At 42.5% G+C, this 27,665-nt stretch overlaps 1 protein-coding gene across 1 annotated transcript in view; it reads left to right on the top strand.

Annotated features, from left to right (window-relative positions):
* Window positions 1–25,703, top strand: part of LOC148011858 (uncharacterized) — a 68,052-nt gene extending 42,349 nt beyond the window's left edge. Inside the window, exons 7-9 of the mRNA XM_087670202.1 lie at window positions 16,239–16,374; window positions 23,059–23,277; window positions 23,446–25,703. Of these exons, the coding sequence (XP_087526328.1) occupies window positions 16,239–16,374; window positions 23,059–23,277; window positions 23,446–24,338 (1,248 nt within the window). The 3' untranslated portion in view covers window positions 24,339–25,703. The remainder of the gene's footprint in view (window positions 1–16,238; window positions 16,375–23,058; window positions 23,278–23,445) is intronic.
* The last annotated feature ends 1,962 nt before the right edge of the window (window positions 25,704–27,665 follow it).

The following is a 27,665-nucleotide window of genomic DNA, read 5'->3' as shown; positions in this document are numbered from 1 at the left end:
CTCCTTGTCCTTCTTGGATTTGTTGTCCTCCTTCTTCTTTTGGTCCTTCCTCTTCTTCTGAGAGGCTTGACCAACCAATGCCTCCGTGTTAGAAGCATTCTGTCCCTTCAATTGTTCCTCCTAGTCCAAGACCATAGGAACCAACTCTTCCCACCGAAGAGTCGACTCCCGCCCTGATGCAATAAGAGCGGAATAAAAAGTACCGAATCGTGGTGGCAACTAGGATAGTAAAGTGATCGCTATGTCTTCAGAGGAAATAGGCTTCCCTGCATTTTGAACTTGCATCTGAAGCTGCCAAAGCTTGTTGATGTGTTCCCAAAGCGAAGAAGACTTATTCACGGACAAAGTCCCCATCTGCACCTCCAAAGAAACCCTCTTTATCAGGGTCATCCGGTTGTACATCTGGTCAAGCTCCAGCCATATCTCACGAGCCACCGTCAAGTGCTCGATGTGAGCTATCATGGCTGTGGTGCAAGACAGAAACATAAAAGATCGAATCTTGGCATTCAGTTTGTCCCAATGAGACTGGGCCTTGGTCAACTCCGCACGAGCATTGGAAGAGAGTTTGAACTCATTCCTCACCGATGGCCTGTTAATCTCCTCCATCACCAGTTCCGCCAAATCATAAGACATTAAAATGGCCAACATTATCACCCGCCAGATGCGGTAATTGTCACCATCAAGCTTTTGATCTGATGGAAGAGCCGGTAGGATAGGCACCTTCCTGTCCATGATCGCCTAGAACTCCAAATCAGTCTCTGTAGACATGTTAACCTGCAATACCTGCACAAATGCAAAATCTACCCCCCTCTGCCTGTGAAAACACAGCCTTCAAGGGCTGATTCCTCTGCTGCCTAAACCTTCTTCACCCACCGGAGGTGATGAAAAGGTAAAATTTGCAATGGAAGGCCTCAAATGCAGCCTTCCTTCCCTTTGAACAGCAATAACCTGCAGCAAATTCACCGATTAGACTTCTTTCCTACACGCCCACGCTCGCTTCAGCCTTGATCCGATGCGCAGCCCTCCCGCTCGCCCTCGAATCCTAGAAACGCAGCCTTGTGTCGCCCTGAAATCTCCTCTTAAGATAGGTTCAGCCTTCAGTCAGTCCATCTTCACCGCTCTGATACCATGTCAGAGTGCAGCGATGTGGAAGCGTAGGACAAAGACTGAGAGAGAGTGAGCACAGAGAGAAGAGAGAGAGAGAGAAAAGGAGACAATGTAAATGCAGAAAATCTGCAGTGTAGTGTGTTGTATAAGAGTGCAGAAATACACAAGGGGGCAGGGGAAATATTTGTGTATGTCTCTAACTTGATGACCTCGATCTCCGTTAGCCCGAGCACAGTCTGTCTCAGCCAATAGATCTCAAGATCAGAATCTGAAAAGATGAATCCTGGAGTGTCCACAAAACCGACTATAAATAGCCAAAAAAATAGAAATTCCCAGCACCAAGTCGGCTGCATTTAATACAGCGACTGCAAAAAAACTGGCCGACTACACAACCCTATTGACGTGGCATTCTGCCTGCTGCCGTATGCTGCTGACATGGCATCTGTACTGCTTTGTTGTTCGACTGGCGGACTGTCCAGGAAGTGACAGTGGCTAACAAATGTTGCATCATAGTACACACAACAATGTCCATCATAGTAGAACCATGGATACCCAAGTAGTGGGTGTGCAAGCCACCACCAAGGTGCCTCGGAGAGAACCTGATATCGATGTTGATCATACTAGCTCTTGAAGATAGAGAAGATCATAACAGCTCTCAATGTCTATCAACAATGCCTTTGATGTAGTATACGTGACCATCCTGTCACCAATGCCGCAGTGCAGAAATGACCATGGATTTCCTGTCTTTGGCCAAACTACCAAAGTGTCCCCTTGTGTGAGCTCCAGACGAAAGCCACTCGCTCTCTGTCAAGTAACCAGCCCATCATGAACTTGGATGTCAATCCTAGCTCCAAGATTTGTACCTAGTAGACTTTCGTCGATGTGTCAAGGATGTCCCTCTTTGGATCCTGTGTATCTGTATAGAAATATAGATGAGGCGCAGTTGCCCCATCTTACCACCCTCTCATACTCCCTCTATGGCACTGGAGAGTTGTGAGGGATGACCTCATCACCACCACTAGAAAGCAGCTGAGGAAGGGGCCACTAAGCCCTTCCCACAATCCAAAGAAGAGGATCCCTTCCGCGCCTTGGACTTCGCCCTGGCCAGGGGATCGAAATCGAAATCTGAGGTGGAGGATGACTCGTTGAAGGAGTCTGCACCCTGCTTCATCTTCTGCTCCTTTTTCTTCCTGGAAGCCGCTAACTCTTTTCAGTCCTTCCTTAAATGACCCTTCTTGCCACAGTGGTAACATTGGGCCTTCGACTTCTTTATCTTCGAACCCCTCTCTGAAGCTGCAAGAGCCTCACTTGAACCTCCATAATGTGACGGAAGCCTCCCCTGTAGCTGCAAAGCAGCCTCATGCTCAAGTAGCATCGAGAACACATGAAGAAAATTGACAGGAGTGGTAGATGTCTGCGCCCGTAAAGCATTCGCCACTCCATCAAACTCCCAAGGAAGCTTATAGAGTACTGTACCAACAAGATGTGCCTCTGATAGGGCAGACTGCATAGTGCGAAGCTGGTCCTGGAGGTGGGTAACTCGAAGTAGGAATGATTGGATCGTATCCTTGGGTTCAAATGTCAGTTGCTGGAGCTGGCCATGGAGAGTAACAGCCCTCATGGTGGAAGGAGCCTCGTACATCAAGTGCAACTTCAACCATACGTTTGAAGCTGTTGTACAGGAGGTGACCGCCGGTAGGACTTCTTTGGAAATACACCGAAGTAATGCTGAATAAGCACGGGGAATCCCATGTAAGGATTGCCTCCTCATGGTTGTCTTCATCAAAATCAGATGGAACAGGAGAAGGTTGGCGAGGACGTGCCATAGCGCCACTAACCATGTAGCATAACTGCTTCTGGATAAACCAAGCCTTCATCACCGCACTCCACGTGTAATAATCAGGTCCATGGAGCTTGTCATCACTAGATGTGCATGGAGGAGCCATCGGGAGAAGAGTTAGAAAAGAAGTAGAGAAAAGAAGGGATTGGGAGAGGGAACACAGCCAAACCACGAGCACAGACTGCAAAAAAACCACGAGCATAGACTGCAAAAAAACAAGAGTTCACATACAGTATAACCCAAAATCTGAGCAAAACAAGACAAAATCTGTTGTTAGAAGTCAAAAAATCAATCAAAAACTGCCAAAAACCAGCAAAAACGGCTTGATAATGTAAGCATCCAGCCAAAAGGAGATGCAGAGACACCAAAACCTAGGCTGAAACAGATGTGCAGGCTGTACGGATGCTGACGTTAGCAAAAAACGCAGTAAAACAGGTCGCCTGGTGAGAAGTAGTCGCCTGATCAACAAGAGGGAAAACAGTCCTGAAATCAGCCGGGAAACACAGTAGAAACACAAATCCTGAAATCTGATACCATGTTAGAAATGGTGCAGCAATGGAAGCATAAACATGTGCTGAAATAAACGGCTGAACACAAGACAAAAGAAAAGAAAGAGAGAACACAATACAGATGAGAACTCAGATGTATGCTCGGGAAATGGAATCCATATACCAAGACATGAGACAGTACAGATACAATGTGAGTCACCGGCTGTGGAGGCACTGGCACTTGCTTTCTCTCCCCAGAAATTGTCAAGTGATGAATGAATGTGGAGGAGGGAGGCCGACAATAAATAGGCCAAAATAAATGCCTAAAATATGATAGGTCAGCCAACATTAAATGCTGGTCGACTGGCTGCAAATAATGCCAATCCACAATAAAAAATGGTAAATAAAATGCCTAAATAATCTCTGATGCCAGCCTACTAAATCACAGGTCTAGACTCAACCATGAACTGACTAATCTACTAACATGATTGGCAATATCTCAACACTTTTAAAGGGGGTTGGGCGGTGGGATCCTACTGATGTCATGGTATCTTAATGTGTCAGTGTGTGGCATAAGGAGAGTAAAAGATCTCCTGGTATTTAATGCAAACGCCACATGTCGCTTTGAAGGGAGGATAGTAGGAAATATCTTTAGAAATATGTGGAGATACAATCATCAATTACTATATTAATTGGGGGGGGGGGGGGGGGTAGCTTATCATAAATGGTGATTTCATTAGGGGAGGAAGAGATTCTCTCTCTCTCTCTCTCTCTCTCTCTCCCTCCTTTTCTTCTTCTTTCTCTTTTTTTTGTAGTAGATAGTTGTACCCCTAGGGAGAAGATCATCATGCTACACGAGATCTAATTGCTAGTGGAGAAGATCCTTGAGTTTGGCTATGTCCTTGGATGCCCGCGTTCTGGGTGATCCAATTGGGTCAATAGCCCTAAAATTTGAAAAAATGGAACGAGACCTTTATATGTGGCTGCATCGGGGTGGGATATTTTGCCTTGGCAAAAACCCAATCAAAAGGGTGCAATGATAGACCAACAACTGCTTGCCAAATATTTGTCAGAAGAGTCAAAATTTTCCTAGCCAAAGGGCAAGAAATAAATCTATTATGCGAAGATTTCACACTGGTTGTATAAAAAAAATAGTTGCTATTTGAGGTTCCGCATTTAGAAAGGGGGCTGAGGCAAGGGGAAGCCCATCAATGATCACTCTCCAAAGAAAGATCTTGCATTTGAACGGAGTTTCATTCAACCATCCTTTCATCACTGTCATTCTCCACCAAGCCTCAGATTTATGCATGCCCAAAATCGCATTGGCTTAAGTAATCATCCAATTGTTGTCCTTACTTAAAAGATGATACACTTGGTTAGTTGAAGCCTTTTGAAGATAATGATGGCTAGCAAGATCCCAATCTTGCCAAAGACAATCCGAGTCAAGTGCAGGAAAAGGCTACATAGGCTGCATTAACCTTTCAATTTGTCCCCACAAGTTGTGGTATCCACAAGGAATCTGGAAAAGTTTCCTTGCCATATGGAAAGACATTAAGCCCCCATGGGTCATCAAAGTGGCATGTGCATTAGAAAAACAATTCCAATTGAAAGGAATTTGTCTCCAAACGATCCTTTGCAAGATGCCAGCGGGCCTTTTGAAGAACAAGCCTCCAAGAAAAAGCCAAACGATTTACCAAAATGGAGGAGGGTATGAAAAAGTGAGTATCCGAATTTAGAACGTACCACCATGATGCCTGTATGCTTGTGTTACCATATACAATACCTCGATCTTCTAGAAAAAAGCAGACTATAAAGACCCAAGGATGGCGATTAGTACACATTGGGTCTCTACATCCAAAATCGCCTCACCACCCATGCTTTTTGGGGTGCAAACATGACTCAAAGAATTCCAAGAGATACTTACATGTAAAGTGTCATTTTTCCATAGCATAAAGCGAATGTGCCCAATAAGATTCCCCAAGGTGGAGGTAGTCCAAGGCAAAAGAGAGAGAAAATATGTGAACGTAGGAAGCATAATGGATTGTGCCACCTTAAGGCAAACATGGAAAGGAAAGGCCTGGGATTTCAGTACCAGAAACTTCGCCTCCAATTTCAGAGAAATCCGTGGCAACAATTGCTTGGGCTGAGCATCAACACGCAAGGGGCAACCCAAATGCTGCAGGACATTCCTGTGGGGGATCACCATCCCTTGCCATTGCAGAGACTGCAGATCTGATTCAGTATAGTTGATGAGAGAGGATTTGGCTGCATTAATACGAAGACTAGGGGCTTGGCCAAAAGGTCTCCATATATCATAGCCACATGGAACAGGGAATAGGAAATGGTAACGGGAACGAGAAATGTGGTTGGAATGGGGGAGGCCCATTCTAGGAACGGGGAGAATGAGAACATGATTGGAATGGAGAGGCCCCATTTTGAGAACGGAGGAAACGGGAAGTTAAAAAACAATTCTACATCAGAAAACTTCACAAGTATTCAAAGACACTCTAGAGTCTAAAAGAATACTTTAAACATCATATTGATCATTGCATTTGCCATGAATGGTGCTAGCAACTGCATGCAAGATATATTATATTATTAAGGCTAATTGACGTTACAAATTTGAAAAATTCAAATAAGACTTGAAGACATATTACAAAGACTAAAGCCTAAAGTGTAGTGTGCACACAATACATTAAAAAAATAAAATCTAACGATTAAACTTTAGAATCAAAGAGTCAAGACTTTAGAGTCAAGAGCAGCAAGCCATAATTTATAAATACTAAGCTATAAACTATCAAAAAAGTACATCACGTGTGTCACAACTCATGGTCACACTTCGAACTAGACTCTTAAGTCTGGTGACTAGTCTCTAGTACATCAAAAAGATACATCTGTCATCAATAATCATACATCATACATGTCTCTAGGTCCTAGGACCTCAAGAGTCAAGACTCGTCGGGCATATCACCAATGCTTTTCTCTACTACCTCATGTGTTGCCTCCTCAATCTCTCTTGAGTTTGGGACGTGCTTTGCTCTTTATTTCTCCTCTTACTTCATCTCCCACTCAGTAAAGGGATCAGCCTTCGCAATTACACTGTTGCAAAGCATACATAAGTTTGCAGTGATGAAGACAAGATCACTGGCCTTCTGCACACCAAGGCTGCTCCTTTTCTTGGACGCAATGTTGCTATAAGAGCTTCACAATTGCTCAAAATAAGAGGAGCTAACAACCGGGCTTAAAATTTGAATTGCTAGGTGCTAAAGCTCAGGGCCATCATAGCCATAATCCTTCTACCACAGAGGACTACCTCTAGTGAACCCGTCCACCTTTGCATCACCACAACCATATGAACCATGAAAATTCCTATAGAGTGCAAGCTGATCCTTTACTATATGCCTCGTCTCAATATCAGGAACCATGTGCTCCAAGATGCGCCTCCAGCCATTAGCAACCTCCCTGTCACTCTCTTGCCCACCACGACCTTGAAACTTTGGGTCTAACATGTATGCTATTGAATGCAAAGGAGATGCATAGGCATCCCAATGTGTCACACATAAGGTGCGGATCTCATTATACTGATCATCATTTGGCACCAACTCCTCTAGGTGCCCATCATCTTGTCCATAGGCTCGTAGACCTTGCCAATACATGGCTGCATCACATCTACGAGGCGCAATAAGTGTATACAGGCTGAACCATTGCATCAATCCTCTTCACCTCATCCCAAAATCCCATGTCCTTAGTTGTATCTATGCATGACATCCGTGTAGGAATAGAAGCCAAAGGGGAGCTCTTGAACTCATCACTAATGAATACCTTTCTCAATGCACCACTGCAGTCCCCTCAAACAACCCAATATCAAGTTGTAAGCAAAGCAAGTGTTGGAGTACTTGAGGAGAAATTTTTAGACTTATTTGAAAATTCATGGCGAACTTATTGATGGTTGAGCACAAAGGTCACAATCTCAGCAGCTTTAGTAATGGCCGGCTCAACCCATGAAAGCTTACCAATATCCTTGAGAAGATTGTTTAAACAGTGAGCCGTGCAAAAACAAATTGTAATGTGAGGATAGTAGCTCTCAACTATGGCACCAACTACTCTATTTGTTGGCTCACCATCTACCATGAATGCCACAATATTCTGTGGCCCAACCATCTCAATGTTATCTATCCACTCATGGATAAGTACATCGACACTCTTGCCTGTGCTTGAAGCATCATGAGATGAAACAAAGTACATCTCACCACGAGAATATGCTACTAGCCCATGAATGGATCTCTTGCAGCTATCACTCCATCCATCTGCGATCAGTGTCACACCATGGCATGCCCAAAGCATCTTCGTATCCTCTACAACGTGCTTAACCTTGCGTCTCTCCCACTCCAAGAGAGTACTCCTCCTTCTGCGGATCACATGAAGGCTCAAGGATACTCTGTTGTTGTGTGCGAGGTACATTAGAAGTAGATGCTCCAACCTCTAATACATTGTGACTTTGGATATGGGAGGATGAGGGTGTAGTTGTAGTCAATATTGGAGAGGGTGCAACTGATGCTGCTCATGGAATGCGTATGGTGGGATCAATAGCCACACGTCGCCTTGATCCAGCCAAGGCTTCTTGATCGGTTGCACGTGCCTTGAGCTCTCGCGTCTTCTCAGGCATTGTGTGAAAAGCACACCTTTTTTCCTTCCTCTCCCAAGAAATGAGCATGCACCTTGTGTGCCCATAAGGACATAGCTTGCACGTCCATCGACATGCTCCACCACCACGAGTAGGTCACTCAGCGTTCACTTCATCCTACCATGACCAATCTCTAGGTGCATTGCGTTGAGTTCGGCCTTGGGAGGAATCGACAACAACCATTTTTGACTATTGTGATGACTAGGCAATTGGCTAAAGCCTGAGAAGCGAGCGCATGAGAGAGAGAGAGAGAGAGAGAGAGAGAGAGGGAGAGAGGGCCGAGGCTCGAGGCTCAAGGCTCAAGCTCATTGTGTCGCAGTTTGTGCAATTTGTAGGTAGGCCCCAAGTAGTGGTAGGTAGTATGCTGCATGGCAGAAGGCAATTGGTTGTGTGACGAGGCGGGTAGGGGGTGCATGATGTAGATGGAGTGAGAGAAGCCGACGACGTAGGCAATTGGTCCAAACCGCCAAACGGGCACACTATGAGAAAGTGCCTGTTGGAACGCTCCATTCCCAACATGGAATGGCCCTGTTGGAATGTTCCAAGCAGGGAACGTTGTGACACAGCGCAGAGGGAACGTTCCAACTATAGGGAACGTGATTACCGTTCTAGTTCGTTAGGGGATGGCATTCCCGTGTTCCAAGGCTCTGTTTTTCGTATTTCATGTGGCTATGCCATACATTCAATGCCATGTGGAGGTTTGCTCATTTCTATTTGAGAATCATAAATTTGTTATCCACTAGTGATTGGCCCACAAAATGTTCACCAAAGGGAAGAGAGAGACCAACTAGCTGTCTTGTTGTCACCAAGTGAGAAAGCATAGAAAGGATCGGATGGGTTGCTAGGGCAAAGAACAAGGGACTCAATGGACAACCCTGTTTGATTGATTGTGCCAGAGTGAATGGCTCAGTAACCCCACCATTTATTATGACTTGCAAAGAGGCATCCATGCTGATTGTGTGTATTAGATGAGACATGCACGGACCAAAATCCATAACATGCGTGAGGTCTGCCACAGAAGACCAATCTAGATAATCAAAAGCCTTTTTGAGGTCCAATTGAATCAACACGACTACTTGCTTGTAGTGCTTTGCATAGTCAATGGCCAATTGAACATTCAATACATTGTGCAAGATATTCCGGCCCTTGATAAATCCACCCTGATTAGAGTGCACAAGGGGAGGGAGGTGCTTGTGGAGACAATTAGCCATGACTTTAGTGAAAATTTTATAGATAGATCCCATCAAAGAAATTTGTTGCCAATGTTTCAACATTTGAGGGTGATGTGGCTGCCAAAGGTTTGGCAAGAGTGGCAGCATAGGCTTCAAAAAACTCAAGTCAAGCCATCCCAACCTAGACTTTTATCCTTGGGTAGATGTGATGAAACATCCATGACCTCTCCCTCTAAGATATCTTTGTCCAAGTCATGATGCATATCTGGCAAGATTTAATCCTTGTCCAAGGCATAGAAAGTCGAATGGGCATGGTGTGCTAAGTATGAGGAGACAAAGTACCAAGAAGGCCAAGGAAATATTCTCGACACATACGCACAATGGATCGACATGCTGGAGGTGTATCATATTTTCTCGAGCTGGGGAGGTGTGCAAGCCTTGAGAAAATTTATGTGGTTGACATAAAGCATCTGGCAAATTCTCAGTCAAGATTTGCAACTAGGCTTATTGATAAGATCTTAGGTGGAATTGTTGGATGAGATTGTTAGCCTTATGGCTAGTGATAGTAGGAAGGGATCATCTAGGGAATCAATCAGCAAGGAATGGACCAATGCTAGCATTGCTTCAGCCACATCCCAAAGTTGTTTGCAAAGAGAAGCATGATGAATGCCATATTGCCTGGCAACCCTTTGCACATACGGAGCAATTGTTGAAAGGAGTCACTGCCCCTTGTGGAAAAATCACTTAGGGACTTGTCAATTAGTTGTTCCATATGATCCTTAAAGACCGGGTGCTTCATATAAGATGAGTTAAAATGCTATGGGAGTCTTCTCAAGAATTGCACAAAAGGGGCAACAAAGTGAGCAAGCATGTTGAACTACGAAGGAAAATGATTTGACAAAGTGTATTGTTGCAACACTTGGATATCTAGAATCTCTGGTAGGAAAGCATCATCATGCATAACACATGTATCGTCCAAGTAGGACCATGTAGCTGAGTATTGTGTTGATTGAAAAGTAAAACTTGAATCCAATGGGCGACCAAGACCAGATATCCTGCTTCAAAACAACCATCTCAAAATCATGCCATGCATGGCTCTTAGGTGCATCCATTATTGAGTGCTCGGAGGTAGACTGCGAATGATGAATGCACATCATACTCTTGGTCTACCGAGAGATAAACAATATTCCCGGTCTATTGAGAGATGAACAATCTTCTAGCTGATCCGATAGATCTCATTGAGGTAAGAGTCATTGGGTGCATAGAGGCCTACCAGCCATAGTACCTCCCCTTCGAATAGAATTTCAACAACCAAAACACGACCATGGACGTCGTACTTGACAAGGGTCAGCTGGAACTTGCCATTCACAACCATAAGCACACTTGAATACTGTCGAGTTGAGCTCCCTGCATAAAACAACTGGAAGCCATGGCAATCCATGATTTTGCCAGCTTCATTATGATTTTTATGCCCAACAGCACATAACACATCCCATTGATTGTCATGGAGGATGCACCACATATCATGCTGCTTGCTTGCGTGAACAAATGCCACATGCATTCCAAGTGGCAAGCCTTATATGTCACAACCAAAGGATTTTAGTGTCAAGGCTGATTTTGCCTTGACTGCAATTTTGTAGCTAAAATATCAAGGGTGCCCTCGCCTAGAAAATCAGTCAATACTGCAAAAGAGTTTTAAGTCCCTATGCTTTGTTGGATCATTTCCTTGTTTAGGAGAAACCCTTGGGTATCAATGATCCCAAGGAGTGATTACTTTAGCGCGAGGATCAAAAGCAAGCTGCACAGGTGGGTCTTGCGAACGATCAGTAGAGACTTGTGAGGTAGAGGACTTTCGAGGGCCCATTGAAGTTGCAGCATTAGCAGTAGATGTTGATGGTGTCTTATCTTTTCGATGCACATAAGTGTGTAAAGGGGTCTTGTGAAGTGCTCGGCATAGCTAATGTCGTACACACATCAAGCTTTTTCCCTCTTTTGGCACAGCCATCAATCTAGTCACAGTTAAGATAGTCCAAAGGCTGCACATGTTGTTTCCCTTTATCCAACACAGGGTGCATTGCGGCCTTGTTTGCTTAAGGGCCATTGACCATAGGAATATCATGGACTATGTCCACACAAAAAACAATGCCTTGTGAAAGTTCCCCACTTCAAGCAATAGTGCAACGAAGGCATTCTAGGAAAGTTCAAGCGCAACCAATTAGGCCTCTTGGGTGCGGTATCCCATAGCATGCATGGGCAGTTGCGATTGGCAACATGCAAGCTAGGGGCAATCAATATTGTGCCAATCTCTCCCATGACATCCTTAAGCAATGGCCAATAGACTATGGGACAACATTCGACTTCAACCCATACTGGGTATTCTTGCTGTAACAGCCATTGGAAGTCTGCCAAACAGTTTCTAGGCCACCACATGCGTGAGGTGTTTGTCAAAGAACAATGGAACTTTGGCAAGATCATTCCAAGCTTTTGTCAATTTCAGTAGTATCTCAAAGAAGCCTCACGCTCCAACAAAAATTTTGCTCCACACAATCACCTTGCAGAATAGAGTTTAGCCATTGGTAAATCCAGGAAAGCAGTCCAACAAAAATTTCCTCCACACAATCACCTTGCAGAATTGAGTTTAGCCATTGGCAAATCTAGGAAAGCAATGAGATCTTGCTGGTGAGAAAGAGAATGACCGCTCTTTCATAAAAGGCTGAAAAAGAGCACAGAACACTCTTGGTATCCATAGTGGCATCCAATACATCCTCTTTATCCTAGGTTGGAAAATATTTGTGGTTGTGTTGAACATGTTCACCCATTGGTAAATTCAAAGAGGTGTTCCTAGTCCAAGTCTTGGGACTCCTCAACCATGGAAGTCACCTATGCATAAGAATGAAATGATTGGGTGTTCCTCTGGGTCTCACTACATTGATTTTGAATCAAAATTACTAGGTGTTCCCTTGGGTCTCACTACATTGATTTTGAATCAAAATTTGAGTTTTCTTTCCCTTCCCTTGTTGCCCCTTTGGGGAAGAAGCAACCAGAGCCCCCTATGTACAAGATGCCCAATGAAATTGACTGAACAGCTGAGTGTAACACAATAGTTGGTACTCAAATTCATAGAACGTGGGTATAGTGGGTTGTGAGATCACTTCTTGCTACACAAAGTTGAAATACTTCCGTGGTAGTAGGGGAAGGTGGAGGAAATGATGATGATGATAACAGAAGATGACATGGTGAGGGGAGGTGGCAATGATGATGGGGGGGGGGGGTTGTGAGAAATCAGAATCAGCTATGGAGTAGAGAGAAACGAGATAGTGACAATGAGTTGGTTGAAGCAAGAGAGTAGAGTATACTTGCTGAGCTGAAAAGATAGAGTGAAGGTACAACCTAAGTTAGGTCAAGGGTTGACCTAACCAACCCTCCACCAACTAGAGTTAAGCTAACTAACTTTAGTCCCTAGTGTCACTACTTTTAAATGTGAAGGCACTAGGTACACACACACACACACACACACACTCTCTAGTGACACTAAAGTGTCCACACCACACGAATTACATGGGCACTACCCAGAATTGATAAAATTCTAACACCCCCGTGCAATGCCAATGTGATGAAGTACAAGGACGATCAATCACCAAAGGGTGATAAGTCTAAGGACTTTTCGAAAAGCCTCAAACTTCTCACGTGATAGTGCCTTGGTAAAAATCTCTGCAACATTTTCATGTGTGGATACATACATCAAGCCGATCTCTTCTGCGTAGCATCTCTTTTGCTATATGGATTCCATTTCCTAAGCATTCTTCTGAGTTCTCTACTTTGCAGTGTTCTTTTTTGTTTTTTCTCTTCTGTGCTTGTGTTCAGCAGTTTATTACAGCATCTGTTTATTCTTCCATTGCTGCATCCACTCCTGACAGTGGGACCTCTTGGAAAGAGGGTTAAGCTTTGCTTGGCAGTCCTTGGTTCCTGTTTTGGACCAGAAAGGGTTTGTTAAGCTAAAAAAGGTACATCACACATTAAACCTTCATTAGCTCATTAAACAACCCCAAAGCTCAAATGCAGTTAGTGTGCTTTTAGTGTCCTATAAGTGAACCCACACACTTTGGTTGATTCCATCGCTATTTATAGAGAATGTGGTAAGTCACTTGTATCGCTTTTCTTTTAAGTCCGCTTATCGCTCCATCTGCTGCTGTGACCATCCATCTGCTGCTGCCATCATTCCAGCCCATGCTCAACAGTCTCCAGCTGCTGCCCTCATGACCATGACCTCAAGAACAACTCCGTTTTCTGCTATGCAGGCCACCCTGCTGCTGTTTGTTGCCTGGAGGACATTTTCACTGCTGCATTTTTGTTCTAGCTTACCTGCCCTACTGCTATCCAGCACCTGGTGCTTTATCCTACTGCTTTGTTCATCTCCAGCTTCATCATTCGTCAGTCAGAGATTGTGGCCTGACTGTACAGTGTTAGGTTTATGTTCTCCAGCCTCAGAGACCTGATATGTTTTGTTTCCAGCCTGGAAATTGTTCACTGCTTTCTACATCGGTCTACTACATCGAGTGGCCCATGGCTGCTGCATTTACATCACCCTCAGTCCCAGTTTGCAGCATCCTCATCATCTTCTACCTCTACATGTTGGTTTCTCCACTCAGGATTTGTCACTGGATGATGACATTCTTCGACACTCCTCCCTTAGCCTGCTCCCATGAGAGCCATTAGTTGTTGGATTCCTTTGCCCTTGAGCATTGTGTACATTCATTCATTCATTATTCAGCACTCTATATTCATTCGATTTATCTTCATTCTTTAGTCTTGGTTCTTGCATGTGTCTTTATTCATTGTGTTTTAGTTGTGATTGTACACTGTTTTCTTTTGCAAACCCAAACGTATATCCAGATGTCCATCACTCAGAGGGTCCAGAGTCAGTTCACATGCTTGTGACGACCATAATCCAACAAAGTGTCTATTGACAAACCCCTAGCTGCCTTGAGCCATAGAAAGAGTGAAATCTTTTTGGACACAAAGCTGTCCTATTTTCTCTAGAAAGTGGAGAGCCTACCAGGCTCAAGATCTAAGGCTATACTCTGTAGGACTTGAGGCTTTTAGGCTAATGTTTTAATCGGGATTGGAAAGGTAACCACACGGTCTTTTATGTCATCAAGTTTTGTTAGTAGTGATGTGTATCATGTTTCATCTCCTACTTGTAAGCCTCAGCTTGAGTCAAACAAGGATATTTGGAGCTCTAACACTATGTTGTCTCATGGTTCGTGACCTTCGGGAGTCTAACTGTGGCCCACACAATGGACATGCATGATAACCTGAGGTAACCAGACCTGTAAGGCGAGCCACGACCTAGTGAATACTTGATTGAATGAGATAAAATATAGATATTACCAGCGAGAATGGAGGTTTACTCACCTGAGCACTCTCCCAATCCCGAAAAGTCATGCATCGTCCACATGAGAATGGCTCGAATATTGGCCGACCGCCGACCATCGCGCCTGCTCATATCTTGCACAGTGACCCCCTCCTCCCCCACAAAATCTTAAGCTCATCGACTAATGGACGAAGATACACTTCCATATTTTTTACTTTGTAGCGGCTTGGGACCAGCAAGCTAAGGATGAAATGTCATTTCTTCGTAGAAAGCCATGGAGGGATGTTGTAGTTGACAAGCACTATAGGCCACACACTGTAAGAAGTTGAGCACAGACCGAATGGGTTCACACCATCCATTGCGAGACCGAGCCGAAGATTCCTTGGCTCTCGTGCAAAGCCTGGGAAGGTAGAGTCAATGTGGCTCCATGCATGCGAATCTGCTGATATTCGTTGAACTCCATCCGTGGACCTATTCTGCACATGCCACGTTGTCAAGCTTGCCATGCCGGACGTACGAAACATGTGGTTTATGCGGGGGATGAGCGGAAAGTGTCTGAGAACTTTTTGAGGGATGGTTTTCCCTTGCAAGTCCTGTCGATATTGCACTTCATTTCTAGCACGGTGGACATGCCCATATTTTGGGCTTGTCCAGTTAGTGTGCCAATTGTGGCATAAATTTGGATATTTATAGCATTGCCCCTTAGTCCACTCATCCATTGTTCATTCATACAACCCTTCTCATTCTTGTCTCATCCCTCTGTTTCCAACTGGCATCCACATGGATGCTCCAAGCTGGGTGTCGGGGCTAACTGTTGCAGCCTTGTATCATCTAGTCTTCTGCCAATTCATTCCTTCTTTCTCCTGCATTTCTCTCAGTCTACTTCTTTATTCACTCTGTGTTTGCCTTCCTTTTTGTTGTGTACTCTCACAAGCTTATCCACTTGCACAAAGGGAGTCTATATACTTTCTTACTGTGTTGCTTTCATCTTACTTTTCAAAGTTTTATTGTTTGGAAATAGTCGAAAGGGCATTTTGCAATGAAAATGAAGTTCTTTTAATCCAATCTTAATTCATCAAAAGGTTTATTGTGTGGGCAAAATATTTGGGGATAATTCTTTGGTGGAAAATACTGGTGAAAGCACATATTGTACATTTAGAATTTACATGTGTTATCATTTGATCTTCAAATCGAAGATGAAAAATGCACTCTTTTTGAATTTATTTACATGTGTAATCCCAGAATGCTTGGAGGAGGGCCAGGAGGCACTCTAAAGCACATGCGACTTGCAATGTAGTGTTTTGCACATATCAATATGACTACTGTCTGAACTTGTTTGTGAGTTGTTTTAATGAGCCTTTTGTTTATTTATACCTAATTTCTTCCTTCTTTCTTCGTGGCTTCTCACAGATTAAGTTGTATGTGGTAGCATGTATAGTATCTTTTATAACTTGTTTTCAGTTAGACTCGGTTATTATCCTTACTCTGTTCATCTATGGATGATACATTATGATGTGCTGCATTCAGTTCATGGCCCTGGTTAGAATCTATCTGATATGATCATTACTTGCAGGTTCCAGGAAGTTCAAATCACATCTATGATGATCCTATTTTGCTTGACAGAAGGTTGATTGCTCAAGAGTCAATAGCTAGCCAAGTTAGAAACCTTGGGAACTCTTCCAAGAATGGTGTACATAGAGACACAAGAGGTAAATGGTAAAAATATGGAAGCTTATTAGCAGTATTAATGCTTTGTACATCTGTGCAGTGAGGCCATAGAGTTGCAGCATATTTCTACTCCTGAGACCCACACCCAGAGATCATTCACACCCTCAGAGTTAAATGGGAGTACATGCAATGTGATTTAGATTGTACGAGCAGGAGGCGAGAGGCCTTACATATTTTGGGGATTATCACCTTCTTCCATTTAGGGTGTCCTCACATGGTTTGGCATTACACACCATCCAATTGGCTTTTCTACCTGTATTATATTTTGGTATTCCCCCCCTAATTGGACACCTAGGGAGCATGGATTCCTTCTCTATTTTTTGTTGTATCCTCATCTCATGCAGAGGGATTTTCTAATTTGTAATTGACCTTAATGGTGATGTGTCTTCCAATAGATTTTTTCTTCTTGGAAAAAATATGTATTTGTAACTTGTTACCTCATTTTTATTTAATATTTCAAGGGGTGATTGTTGTGAATGTTGGAGCCTAAGTGTGTGAACGAGTCTTAATGTGATTGTGAAGCACTGGAAACATGTAAACTTCTACGAGGCTTAGACAAAGTGCACAATGTGTCATGAAATGGTTGGTTTATGGGTTTGGCTAGGATGTGTGATAAAGCACCCTTAACTATATAACATTGTATCTACTGCCTACCAAATCACCCAAGTCTATTCAGTGTATACTGTGCAGTTGGTACACCCAGCCACCCAGCCACCCACCCTTCTCTCTCTCTCTCTCTCTCTCTCTCTCATGCACATTCACTCAGATATTTGTTCTCTCTTACATTGCTTCATCCAGAGAGTTCCATCCACCATAGCTTCAGTTGTGCAGACGTTGTACTCTTATTCCCAACAGGTGAAAGATGCCACATCATCATCCTCAGTTGATAGCTACCTAAATGAAGCATGCTACTGCCCTTGGATCTGCCATGACATTACCTACAGCTCTGTGCACCCAAAATGCTCCTGCTGCCATGACACTCTTCTGCTGCTACAGATCATGATGCTGTTCTCGACATCCAAAACACAGCTTCTAATGTTGTGGCAACTACCTGCGATCCATGCTACTACTCCAGCCTGCCATGCAGTATCTGACTACCTAAATGCACCTGTCTGCTGGCCAAATTGCTCACTACTGTCCATGCTACAGGTTCAGCCTGCAACATGCAGCATCTCACTACCTGGACACAAATGTCTGCTGGACCAAAGACAGCTGCTGCTACCAGCCAAATGAAGAATTCCCTTCATCGTCAGCATTGAAACACAGCAGCTGCTACCAGCCAAAACTCAGAATTCATTGATCATCAGTATTATTGCCTCATCAGTCCAGCCAAACTCTTTAAAGGGGGCCAAGAGGGCACCACATTTTATCGCCTCATTGACCTTCAGTACTGTCGTCATCTTCATCACCATACCATCAGTGACTGCCTACCTAGGCCAACCTCTACTGCCTTGATAATTGTTGTTGCTGCTGCCAGATGTGGTCCTGGAAAACTATGATTTCATTATCAGCTCCGAAAATTGTTGCAGCTGTGGGCAACGCCTCCTTCTGCTGCCATGTCATCATGCTCACTGCAACTCTTGTAGCTCACTCTACATCAGATCTTGTTGAGAAGAAGACAAGATGATTCTCAAGACAATGCTCCATTATGACAATCATCCCGATGCCTGATCACTTCCTGATCACAAATTCAACCTCACAATAAACAAAATGCCTTGTCTCTTTTAAACTCTTGGACACAGTAAAAAAGTCGTAACTTATAAATGAATCAGCCAACTCGTGTTTTGTCAAATTTAATGCTCTTGTAGCTCACTCTACATCAGATCTTGTTGAGAAGAAGACAAAATGATTCTCAAGACAATGCTCCATCATGACAATCATCCCGATTCATGATCACTTCCTGATCACAAATTCAACCTCAATAAACAAAATGCCTTCTCACTTTTAAACTCTTGGACATTTTAAAAAGTCATAACTTATAAATGAATCAGCCAACTCAAATTTAATGTGGTGATTGCTGACCAGGCAAAGATCTATTGCAGCAATCTACTAACCCTTGCAATTTGTTGCCCGCCTACTATACACTCAATCAATCCACCTGCCATGCTTCCTAATTATGTCAATTCTTGGTTCCAAATTTGAACGAAAATGGTGCCACCAAAGTGGAACTTGAATCCAAGGATTTACAAATTGTCTTGCAACATCTCAGTGGCTACTAGAATTCAATGCTGAGTCACTATCATTGTTGTGACCTGACCTGATCGTTGAGCTTGTGTCTTGTTACCTCCACTAAGGACACTTGTGATGCATGTGACCCTTTTGCTTGCACTTGAAACATCTATTTCTCCTGCAGCCGCTGTGTCTCATTGCATGTAGATGCCTCCTTGGAAGAGTCTCTCCTGCAGCCTGCTACTTTTGGGCTTGCCCTTTTCTTTGGCCTCTGTAGTAGCACATTGGTGAGTTCGTCTAGTCTTCCTGCACTTCTCCCAGTTCTCACAGGACCCACCAAATTTGGGATCACCAAATACTCAAGACAATCCAACCTGTGCTCCATAGGCCTCTCCATGTTGGTGACCTCCCCTCGCAACTGAGAGATAGTCAATTGAGAAGAATTCATTTGGCTTTATAGAATAGTAAGCTCTTGGTAAAGTGACAGCACCTCCAAGTGTGCCACTGTTGTCGTTGCATGTGCTGCCTCAACTTGCATCATGAGCTCTTTGTACAAAGCCTCTATGGTGGTGGAACCCTTGTACCACTACTGTGGAAAAAAGCCACAAATTTGAAATTCTCTGACTACAAATCCCTCTCCGCCTGACTGTTGAGAGTTGGCTCGGATACCAATTGTAAGACACTACTAGGCCCTATTTGCACAACTAAAGAGAAAGATAAGAGAGCCTAGAGGCAAAAACATTTCTCAAATCTTATATTTACAGCAGCTAATATGAGGTGTGTGCAAGGTATAGGCTATGATAGCCCAAGCAATGCACTATCTAGCACACTTCTGCGCTCAATATCTGTAGAGCATGTCCTTTCCTGACCCACGAAAGCAATGCACTAGCTAGCACACTTCTTCGCTCAATATCTGTAGAGCCATGTCCTTTCCTGACCCACGAAAGTCACAATTAGTCTTTGCTTGCACAACCATAACACTCCAGTCCATGCTTCTCAGATCACTTGCTCATTCTTGCCCCTTCCTTCACTTGCAATCTTGCCAATGAGTGGTCCAAAGAAGATCTTGATCACTCCAAATTAGGTTGTGGTGAGGAGAAAAGAAGATGATGCTGATGAATCTGATCCACCATGGTCCATGAAGATCACAATTCATGATTACCACCACAATCATAAATGCAGCCACTCAATCACTAAAACAGTTCCTCACCTTTTAACTGTCCGACAAATTTACAAATTGACGAATCATAACTGAATCAGGCAACTCATGTTTCATCAAAGTTTAATGTGGTGCCACATCATCATACCGACCAGGCAAACGATCTATTGCATGCAACATGCTACCCATCGCAATCTGATGCCTATCTGCTACACATGACTCAATCTGCCTTGCAGGATGTCACCACATCATAGGTGCATTACAATGATTCACTCAGGCCTTATATTAGACTATCTCTTGTACCTGGATGTGTTGTTGAACTCCTGTGTAGGGTTTAATTTGTATTTTTAAGGTGCTTATTAAGAGATGTCTATTTTTTTTGGAAAAGAGGTTGCAGGCTAGCTCCTTTAACAAAAGCAAAGCTGATACAACCTTCCCTGCTGACAGAAAGTAGTGCAAAAATTGTTAATATGGCGATGACAACAAATGATGTTGCCAAGGATTGCTTCAATTATTGAATGTCAAGGATGGAGAGCTCATGAGCAGCAAAGATGAAGACTGATCTGGCCTGGGATCAACCAATTCAACCTGCTGATGCATTTAGTAGAAGATTCAGTTTTTGCATCATGCTTTGGCCGTTCTACTTTTCGTCAGTTCTGCAGCTTTATATGCTTTCATCTTGTTGCAAAGCTTTATATGCACAACTACTCTTCCAAAAGAAAAGCTCAAGCCTCAGATGCTGTTAGATTGCAAAACATTTGACCACAAACTAGTAATGTGCTTTTTTGGCAGTTGGAAAAATATTTGACTTCAGTGTAATTGGTTTTGGCCAGCTTCTAAACCCAGACATACCAGTTTTGTCTCATTCACCATTAAGGTTTCAGTCTGGTTTTCATAGAAAATCCTGTCTAATACGTGTGCATATGAATGAATGCACAATACATTGAGAATTCTCCCTTCAGCATGTCAATTGTTGCATGGATCAGGACCAATCGATAAAGCTGTGATTCCAGAATCCACATATTAAGGTCCAACCACTGAACACATTGTATTTAGGAACAATCACCAGTTACCAAATATTCATATCCAATCATTGAATATAGATCCCTAGTCCTTCTGTTGATTCATCTACTGCTCAGTAAGCCCTATTGATGCCTGAGTCAGACAGACTATAGAGGAGAAGCCTGACTCCATTGCTCGGGATCATGCTTGGGTCTTGATAGAGAGCCTTGCACAAACATTTGACCATAGTGAAGTGGTTCTTCAAAGTGAAGTTCCACTTAGATGGTACTTTGGAAATGTATAAGGCCTGCTAGTAGCCATAGTTGCACTAGTACCACGTACGAAAGGGTTCATGCTATACCGTACTTTAGGTATCGTACCTTATGTATTAGTACGATAAGGTACCAACTTAGTGGATACTTCTTTTCCCGTCCAAATTGCACTTTGGGATGAACTAAATGCTCCTTACACTAATATGATTCTCCCATGGGATTAGGTTATTTGAGATTCTCACAAATTCTTGACCTTATTTTGTCAAAAAGAATTAGGTTTTAAGTTGCTTTTAGGATAGAGTAATGTAATTTTATCATATTGTACCTTCAAAAGTCTTAAGGTACCATTTAGTATTGTATTTTATCGTACCGTATCGTATCGTGCTTTTTGTACTTGACAACTATGCTAGTAGCCAAGAGCTACATTCAAAGGTAGGAATTAATGTGAAAATTGCCTTCCCAAATGGCGAGATTCAGGAAGAGATATATGTGGAGCAGCCAACTGGATTCCTCGTTCCTAGTTACGAGGATCGTGTGTATCACTTGTGGATGGCCTTTTATGGTCTGATGTAGTCACCCCCTGCATGGATTGATTCATTCTTTATTCACAGGGTCTCTCCAATTAGATGTATATCAGTTGGGGACCCATAATCATAGAGGATTGGTACTTTAGCAATACAGACTTCAGGTTTAGCTGAAGACATTAGCAAAAGGTAATCTTATGGTCGATTTTGTATCTCTCTTGGTTTTGGTTTGGTTCATTGGTCTAAATGTAAGGATCATCTAAACAGGTAGTATACAGGGCATTCTATGGTGCACTTTGGAGGTTCTCTAATTAAGACAATTACTGGATGGTTTGAGTTATTCATGGGAGCAGCCTAGTATTCTTTACAGTGACGATCAAAATGCCATGGCATACGCCTGAAATGGGGTCTTCCATTTGAGGACTAGCACATCAGGGTTTATTGTAATTTGGTTATTGAGCAACAATGGGTTCCTCCCAGGTATGTCGTAGTCAAAACTATCTTCCTTTTCCTGTTTTAGTGTTTTGGGTGTCTATTTTTGGCACTCAGTTAGGTCGTCTGCCAGTTGTGTATACAGGTGACATCATTATACACACATTATTATCTCAGTACCCTGGTCCATAAGTGATTACTTTTCCTCCATTTGAGTCTTGAATTTTGCCTTGCTTATTATGAGAGTGAGGGAGTGATTGTTCCTTGCTCTTTTGAGTTTTCTCTCAGTCAGAGCCACGTTTTTCACAAAGCCAGACACATGCACCAATCTTGACCAAGGTTCATCGTGAAAAAGCCTAATTTAACTGAGATACAAAGAGTTTTGGGCAATCTCTATATGGCAAAAGAAACACACACAGGAAATGGTCACACATCTCGAATCACTGAAATCATTGTTGAGAGTTCTCTCCAGCATCATTTACTTTTGTTTCGTCTGCAGTCGTATAGGATCACGCAAATTCTTGATTTTTTGGCATTTCCTACCTTTAAAAATTACCTTTTGAAGGTTGCTATTCTCACATTTTTTCATAACAAATTTCAAAAGGCCAAGATCAGGAATCGTTTGGCATGTCAGTATGCCTTTGTCGCATTGCCTTTACTATGGAACTCCTAAAGGACATTCAAGGCTTCATTGTCTTGTCAAGAGTAACTGTTCCATTGGATCTGTGCTACAGCATGCCTAGCACTCACTGCTGTTAATACGATGCCAGTTATTTCTGAGTGATCTCTAAGACTGGCCCACAAGCAGCAGGTGAACTAATTATGCAGGTGCCATGTGTGTTGGTCCAATACGTGCAGATGGATGCATTTTTCATGTCTAGAAAATTAGCTTCTGTGTGGTATCTCTAGATGGACTGAAAAACAGGCTTCAGTACATGCTGTATGCACACTCTCTCTGGTGTGACAAGAGAGCCTCAGCCAGTATAGGCCTTTGGCATCCAGGAGAATTTGATGGTTCGGTTCCTATCTTTCTTGCCTTTTAAAAAGACAGCGAGGGAGGTTGTTGCCCAGTTCTGTAAAATCTGTGCCTACTTTGTGAATATGCAGGTTTTCAGGTAGAAGGGAACAAGTATTTCATGTCAACCTTCCCAAGGCACTTGTACACAAGTGATATTGTGACCAGGAGTTTGCCAGTCCCTCAACTGACAGGAAATCATATAGTATCACCTTACAAAGGCAGGTCATTTGACAGCATGATGCCTCTATATATGACTAATGCTCAACAGAATCAAGGCCTGCTACCGCTGGAAACCCTCAGAACACAAGGTATCTTCTTGAACATACTCATGTGTTATTACATAATGCTCAGCATAATCTGAAAAGGTTCGTAACTATCAAAGAGAGAGTGTTACTTGTTTGGATTGCTGATTCATAAGCTTAATGAGCTAGAATAACTTAAAAATTGCAGTTGACTTGGCATTGTTTATTCCTCAGAATCAGAACCAAACTCACAATTGTGGAAGGCCAGGAATACTCTTTCTTCCGTAAGCATTCCCATGGTAGAAAATGAGTTGCATGAAAGAGAAGTAAGAAGACAGGATATCGATGAACTAAGAACCTGGATGGAGGAAGAAGAAAGGAAGGCAGTTGGAAGCAGAATCTTCCAAATGAGGAAGAACATAGAAAAGAAGTTAGTCGATGAAGAACGTGTTGTGCTTCAACAAGAAAGAGTTGAAATGCTGGAAAGAGTGTGTAAGCAGGTCCAAGAAGAAGAGTCACATATACTTGGCTCATTGCGTCACGAGATATTGGAGAGAATGGAGAGGCACATACAGGAAGAAACACAAGCTCTACTTGCAAAAAGAAGACAGGAAATTGTTGAAGAGGTTGAGAAGGAGATAAAGGTGGAGAAAGAGAAGATGAGGACAGACTTTAAAGATCAAGCAAGGGATCTACAGACAGGGAAAATGGATCTTGATGCTGCAAAGCAGGATGCTAAAATACAGAACAAGACAGACACCTGTTCACAAAACCAAGGGGATGTTGCCATAGCAGCCATAGAGCCTGTAGAAATGGAAGAAAGGGTTGAAAAGACATCAGACTTGGACAGACAGGATCCCACAGAGAAACATTGGAAACGAGAGATCAACACAAAAGATGATGAGAGAATAAGGCAGCGGAACCAGAACAAGGTTTATAGTGCTCAAAGGAATCACATAAAAGTAGAGTGTGGTGGCCCATGCAAACAAGATCGAGAGGAAGAGGTTGAGACAGATTATCAAGATATAAAATATGATAAGAATATAAAGCTGGAAAATTTTAATCTGGGCATCATGCTCAAGCTAGAAATATTTTTGAAGTCAGGAACGTTTACAGATCACACATAATGAGCAATTATTTGTTGTTGTTTTGTATATTACTATCAGTCTGCACTTGTGCCCTGGAGCATTGCCGCATCTAGTCTAACGGGCAATGCTAGCAAAATTTTGTATTGCTGTGTGAGCCTTTCCTGAGAACTTCATAAACAATTTGATACTATCATTACCATATCTAGAAGACGAGTTTCAAACTTCGAACTTTCTTTTGTTGTATGTTGTGTCCTCTACAAAGATCCCGACTACGATTGGTCTTTCAAAGTTTCCAGATCATGGTTCCAGTAACAGATCACGTGGTGGGTATGTCCATATCTTTTAATTCGATACACGCTGGTGGCACAGTCTGAGTTATGGTATGAGTGCCAGGAGATACATTTCCTGCTAAGGAGTTACAGTATGAGTGCCAGGGAAAGTGCCAGAGAAGACATCTCCTGCAAGGGTAGCTGCAGAGTTTACTTAGAGACTTTGGCTGAAAGAACAGGTGCAAATCTGGTGGAATTGCAGTTGTGTCCAGAAACGGAAGGTTCTATGTAGACTGGATGGCCAGTCCATGTTGGAGACAGACAGGGTTGGAGGCCTTTGAAGTATGGGAGGAGATTGTGGAGCCAGCCATGAGCAAAGAATGGAGTTGAAGGGGAACATTTCAAAGTACTAGTGGGAAGTACGTTTTGTGTTTGGCAGCTCCTTAACATTGGAGTTAGTGGCTGAGTGGCATCAGTAGGCTGATGGTCCTCACCAGCTCTGGTCGCATAGTCGTTTCGAAAGGGCGACTAAAAAGAGCTTTGAGTGGACCAGTGCTGCATCATTCCAAAATTTGGACTCCTGCAGTGGGATACGAGTGACTTGCAGCTTCAGTCTCTCCAGTAGGAGACATAGACTGTATTCATGGCCATGTGCATTGGTCTTATAGTTTTTGATGAATGGTCTGCATAGGTTAAGTTTTTGTGGAAGGAAAAGGATGAAAAATTGCAGATTAGATTCCAGTCAGAGAAAGGAAAGCCAGGGAATGATTATAGAAGCCCACAATTTCATTGCTACAGCCAATTGGTGTATTTGTGAAACAAGCCTTCTTTGAAAGGGTGGCAAATGACCTGATTACTAATTACAACAAACATAAGATCTACATAGACTGAAATATAAATGTCACCAAGTAATCTTGGACAGTAGACTCCCAGTTGGCCCCAAAATTTGGTGCCCTTGGTGGTATTTGTTTAGCTTCTATTAAAATTGGATGAAGTACGTTGACATTTGCCTTTAATCTCCTTCACTATCCAATGTTTGTTGCTGCAAAAAGCGACCAGCAAGTCTTTAATGTGGTTTGCCACTTGAATCCCTCGAACTAGGGATTGGCCTCTTGTTGACCCTTGAATGAACTTGAAATCCAATTGGGATGACTGGTCTCTTTAAATCTTTGGCAATTCCTCGAGCCTTCAATTTCTTGGTACATTGCTTGAGATGGTTGCTAACATAGTTGCTCTTCATTAGGGCCTAAAAATGATTGGAATATACTAAGGGATTCCTTGTGGAGGAGAGAGAATTGAGAGAATCTTTTTATTTATATTGCCAAAATTGGTAGGAATAAAAGCTGCCCTTGACACGACAACCCCACATATAGTCTCTAGTCTCTATAATGGTCATTTTCCCTCCCCTTTAGTCTCTAGCAGTCCAAACTCAGTTTGCATAGGCTTTTGATAGAATGAGAAAATAAACACACACTTTGCATAGAGCTTGCCTCTTAAATAGGCACACGAGTACTCTGGATACATTGTATTAAGTCCCCTTTGACTTGCTACGTTAGATCTTGATCCATGCAACTCAACATTCTCATCTACTAAAACTAGGCTTCCTTTTTTGAGAGGTGGTAAAACTTGATCAAGTACTTAATTACTTTAATTAACAAATAAACATAAATTGAAATGCTCACCTTACCATAACATTCTTAGACAGTAGATTCCTTGTTGGCCCCAAACTAGCATCCCTTGTGCTCTTTTTAAAACTTGTATTGCTATAGGATGAAGTACAATTGAGATTTCTTGATCCCCACTGATCCAAAAAAACCATTGTCATAACCAATCAACAAGTCTTTCAAGCAATTTGTCCCTTGATCTTTACCCAAGGCTTATATAAATGGAACCCTTGATTGGTCAAATGCTGCACCAAATCAAATGGGATAGATTAGCATTTAAAATTCTTAGCAATTCCTTGATTGCAGTCACAGCTCTTAGGTGGTTGTTGCTAAATCCTAATTTCTATGGAGAATCAAGATTTACAATAGAAATAAATCTCACCACTATCCACCAAATTTGACAAAGACTCTTCAAATGGCTGAGAAATGCTAAGATACTCAAAGGACTAGAGAAGGTAAGAGAATGTTGAGGAGAGAGATTTCAAAGTTTTCAGGCAGGAAAATCTTAAAATTTGCATGTCGGATGCCTTAATTAGTATTAAATGTTGTCACATATTGCCTAAAGTCTCCATGATGCTGTCACATGTCCATAAATGATGTTGTTTAGTCTTAGATGAGCCTCAATTTGGTGTAGCCTGATCCTTAATGGCTTTTGGTTGTTATTGCTTGTTGCAACAAATGATTGTTTTCTGTTCCAAACAAGAAGCAGCACATTTTCTCTCTCTTCTACAAGTTGAACCTACTGAGTATATCTCTACATCCCCCAAACAGTCTTCTCTCCCATTGCATATGTATTTTTTCCAAGTGGAAGCCTTTTAATGTCATTTTCTAGCAATTTTTAGTCAATTAATTGGTTTCTAGAATTAATTAATTGTAGCCCTTTTAACCCTACCCAAAATTGAATGTGTCCATCCACAAATTAGTTGGCTAGGCCATTTGCAACCCCAAGTGGTTTCCAGTCTTGATTGATCCTTGAAAATGTACAAATTAATTAATAGTGCTAAGTCCCTAGTGTCGCCATTGATACTTATTGGCCAATTAACTGTCCTAGGGTCAAAATTAACACCAACTAACATTCAAAACCTAGTTGACAAAACTTGTTACAACTTTTGCCATTGACACTCGCTACTTCCTCGGGGTCCTTGGCATGTTACCATGAAATAACTCCCACGTGCATTACATGTGCCTTACAACATTGCACATTTGATTATTAAATTAATCAAATATTACTAGCAACAGCAAAGCATCTCAAAAATTTTATGTTTCCATAATAGACCTCCCCCTTGAAATCCTTGCAATCGTCCTCAATTGCATTGCAATGTGCCAAAACAAAAGTATATTGCATTGAAATTTCCATAAGGCATCACATTTAATACAACATTTGCCAATGTTGCTTAATCATGTCATATGCTCGACACTTGCTAAAAAAATTT

The sequence above is a fragment of the Lygodium microphyllum genome, chromosome 28, assembly GCF_053477565.2.
Source record: "Lygodium microphyllum isolate KBCC chromosome 28, Lygodium_microphyllum_v1.1.10, whole genome shotgun sequence".
Lineage (NCBI taxonomy): Eukaryota > Viridiplantae > Streptophyta > Polypodiopsida > Schizaeales > Lygodiaceae > Lygodium > Lygodium microphyllum.
Note: the sequence above shows the minus strand (reverse complement) of the source record. Positions and strands in the feature narration are given on the sequence as shown.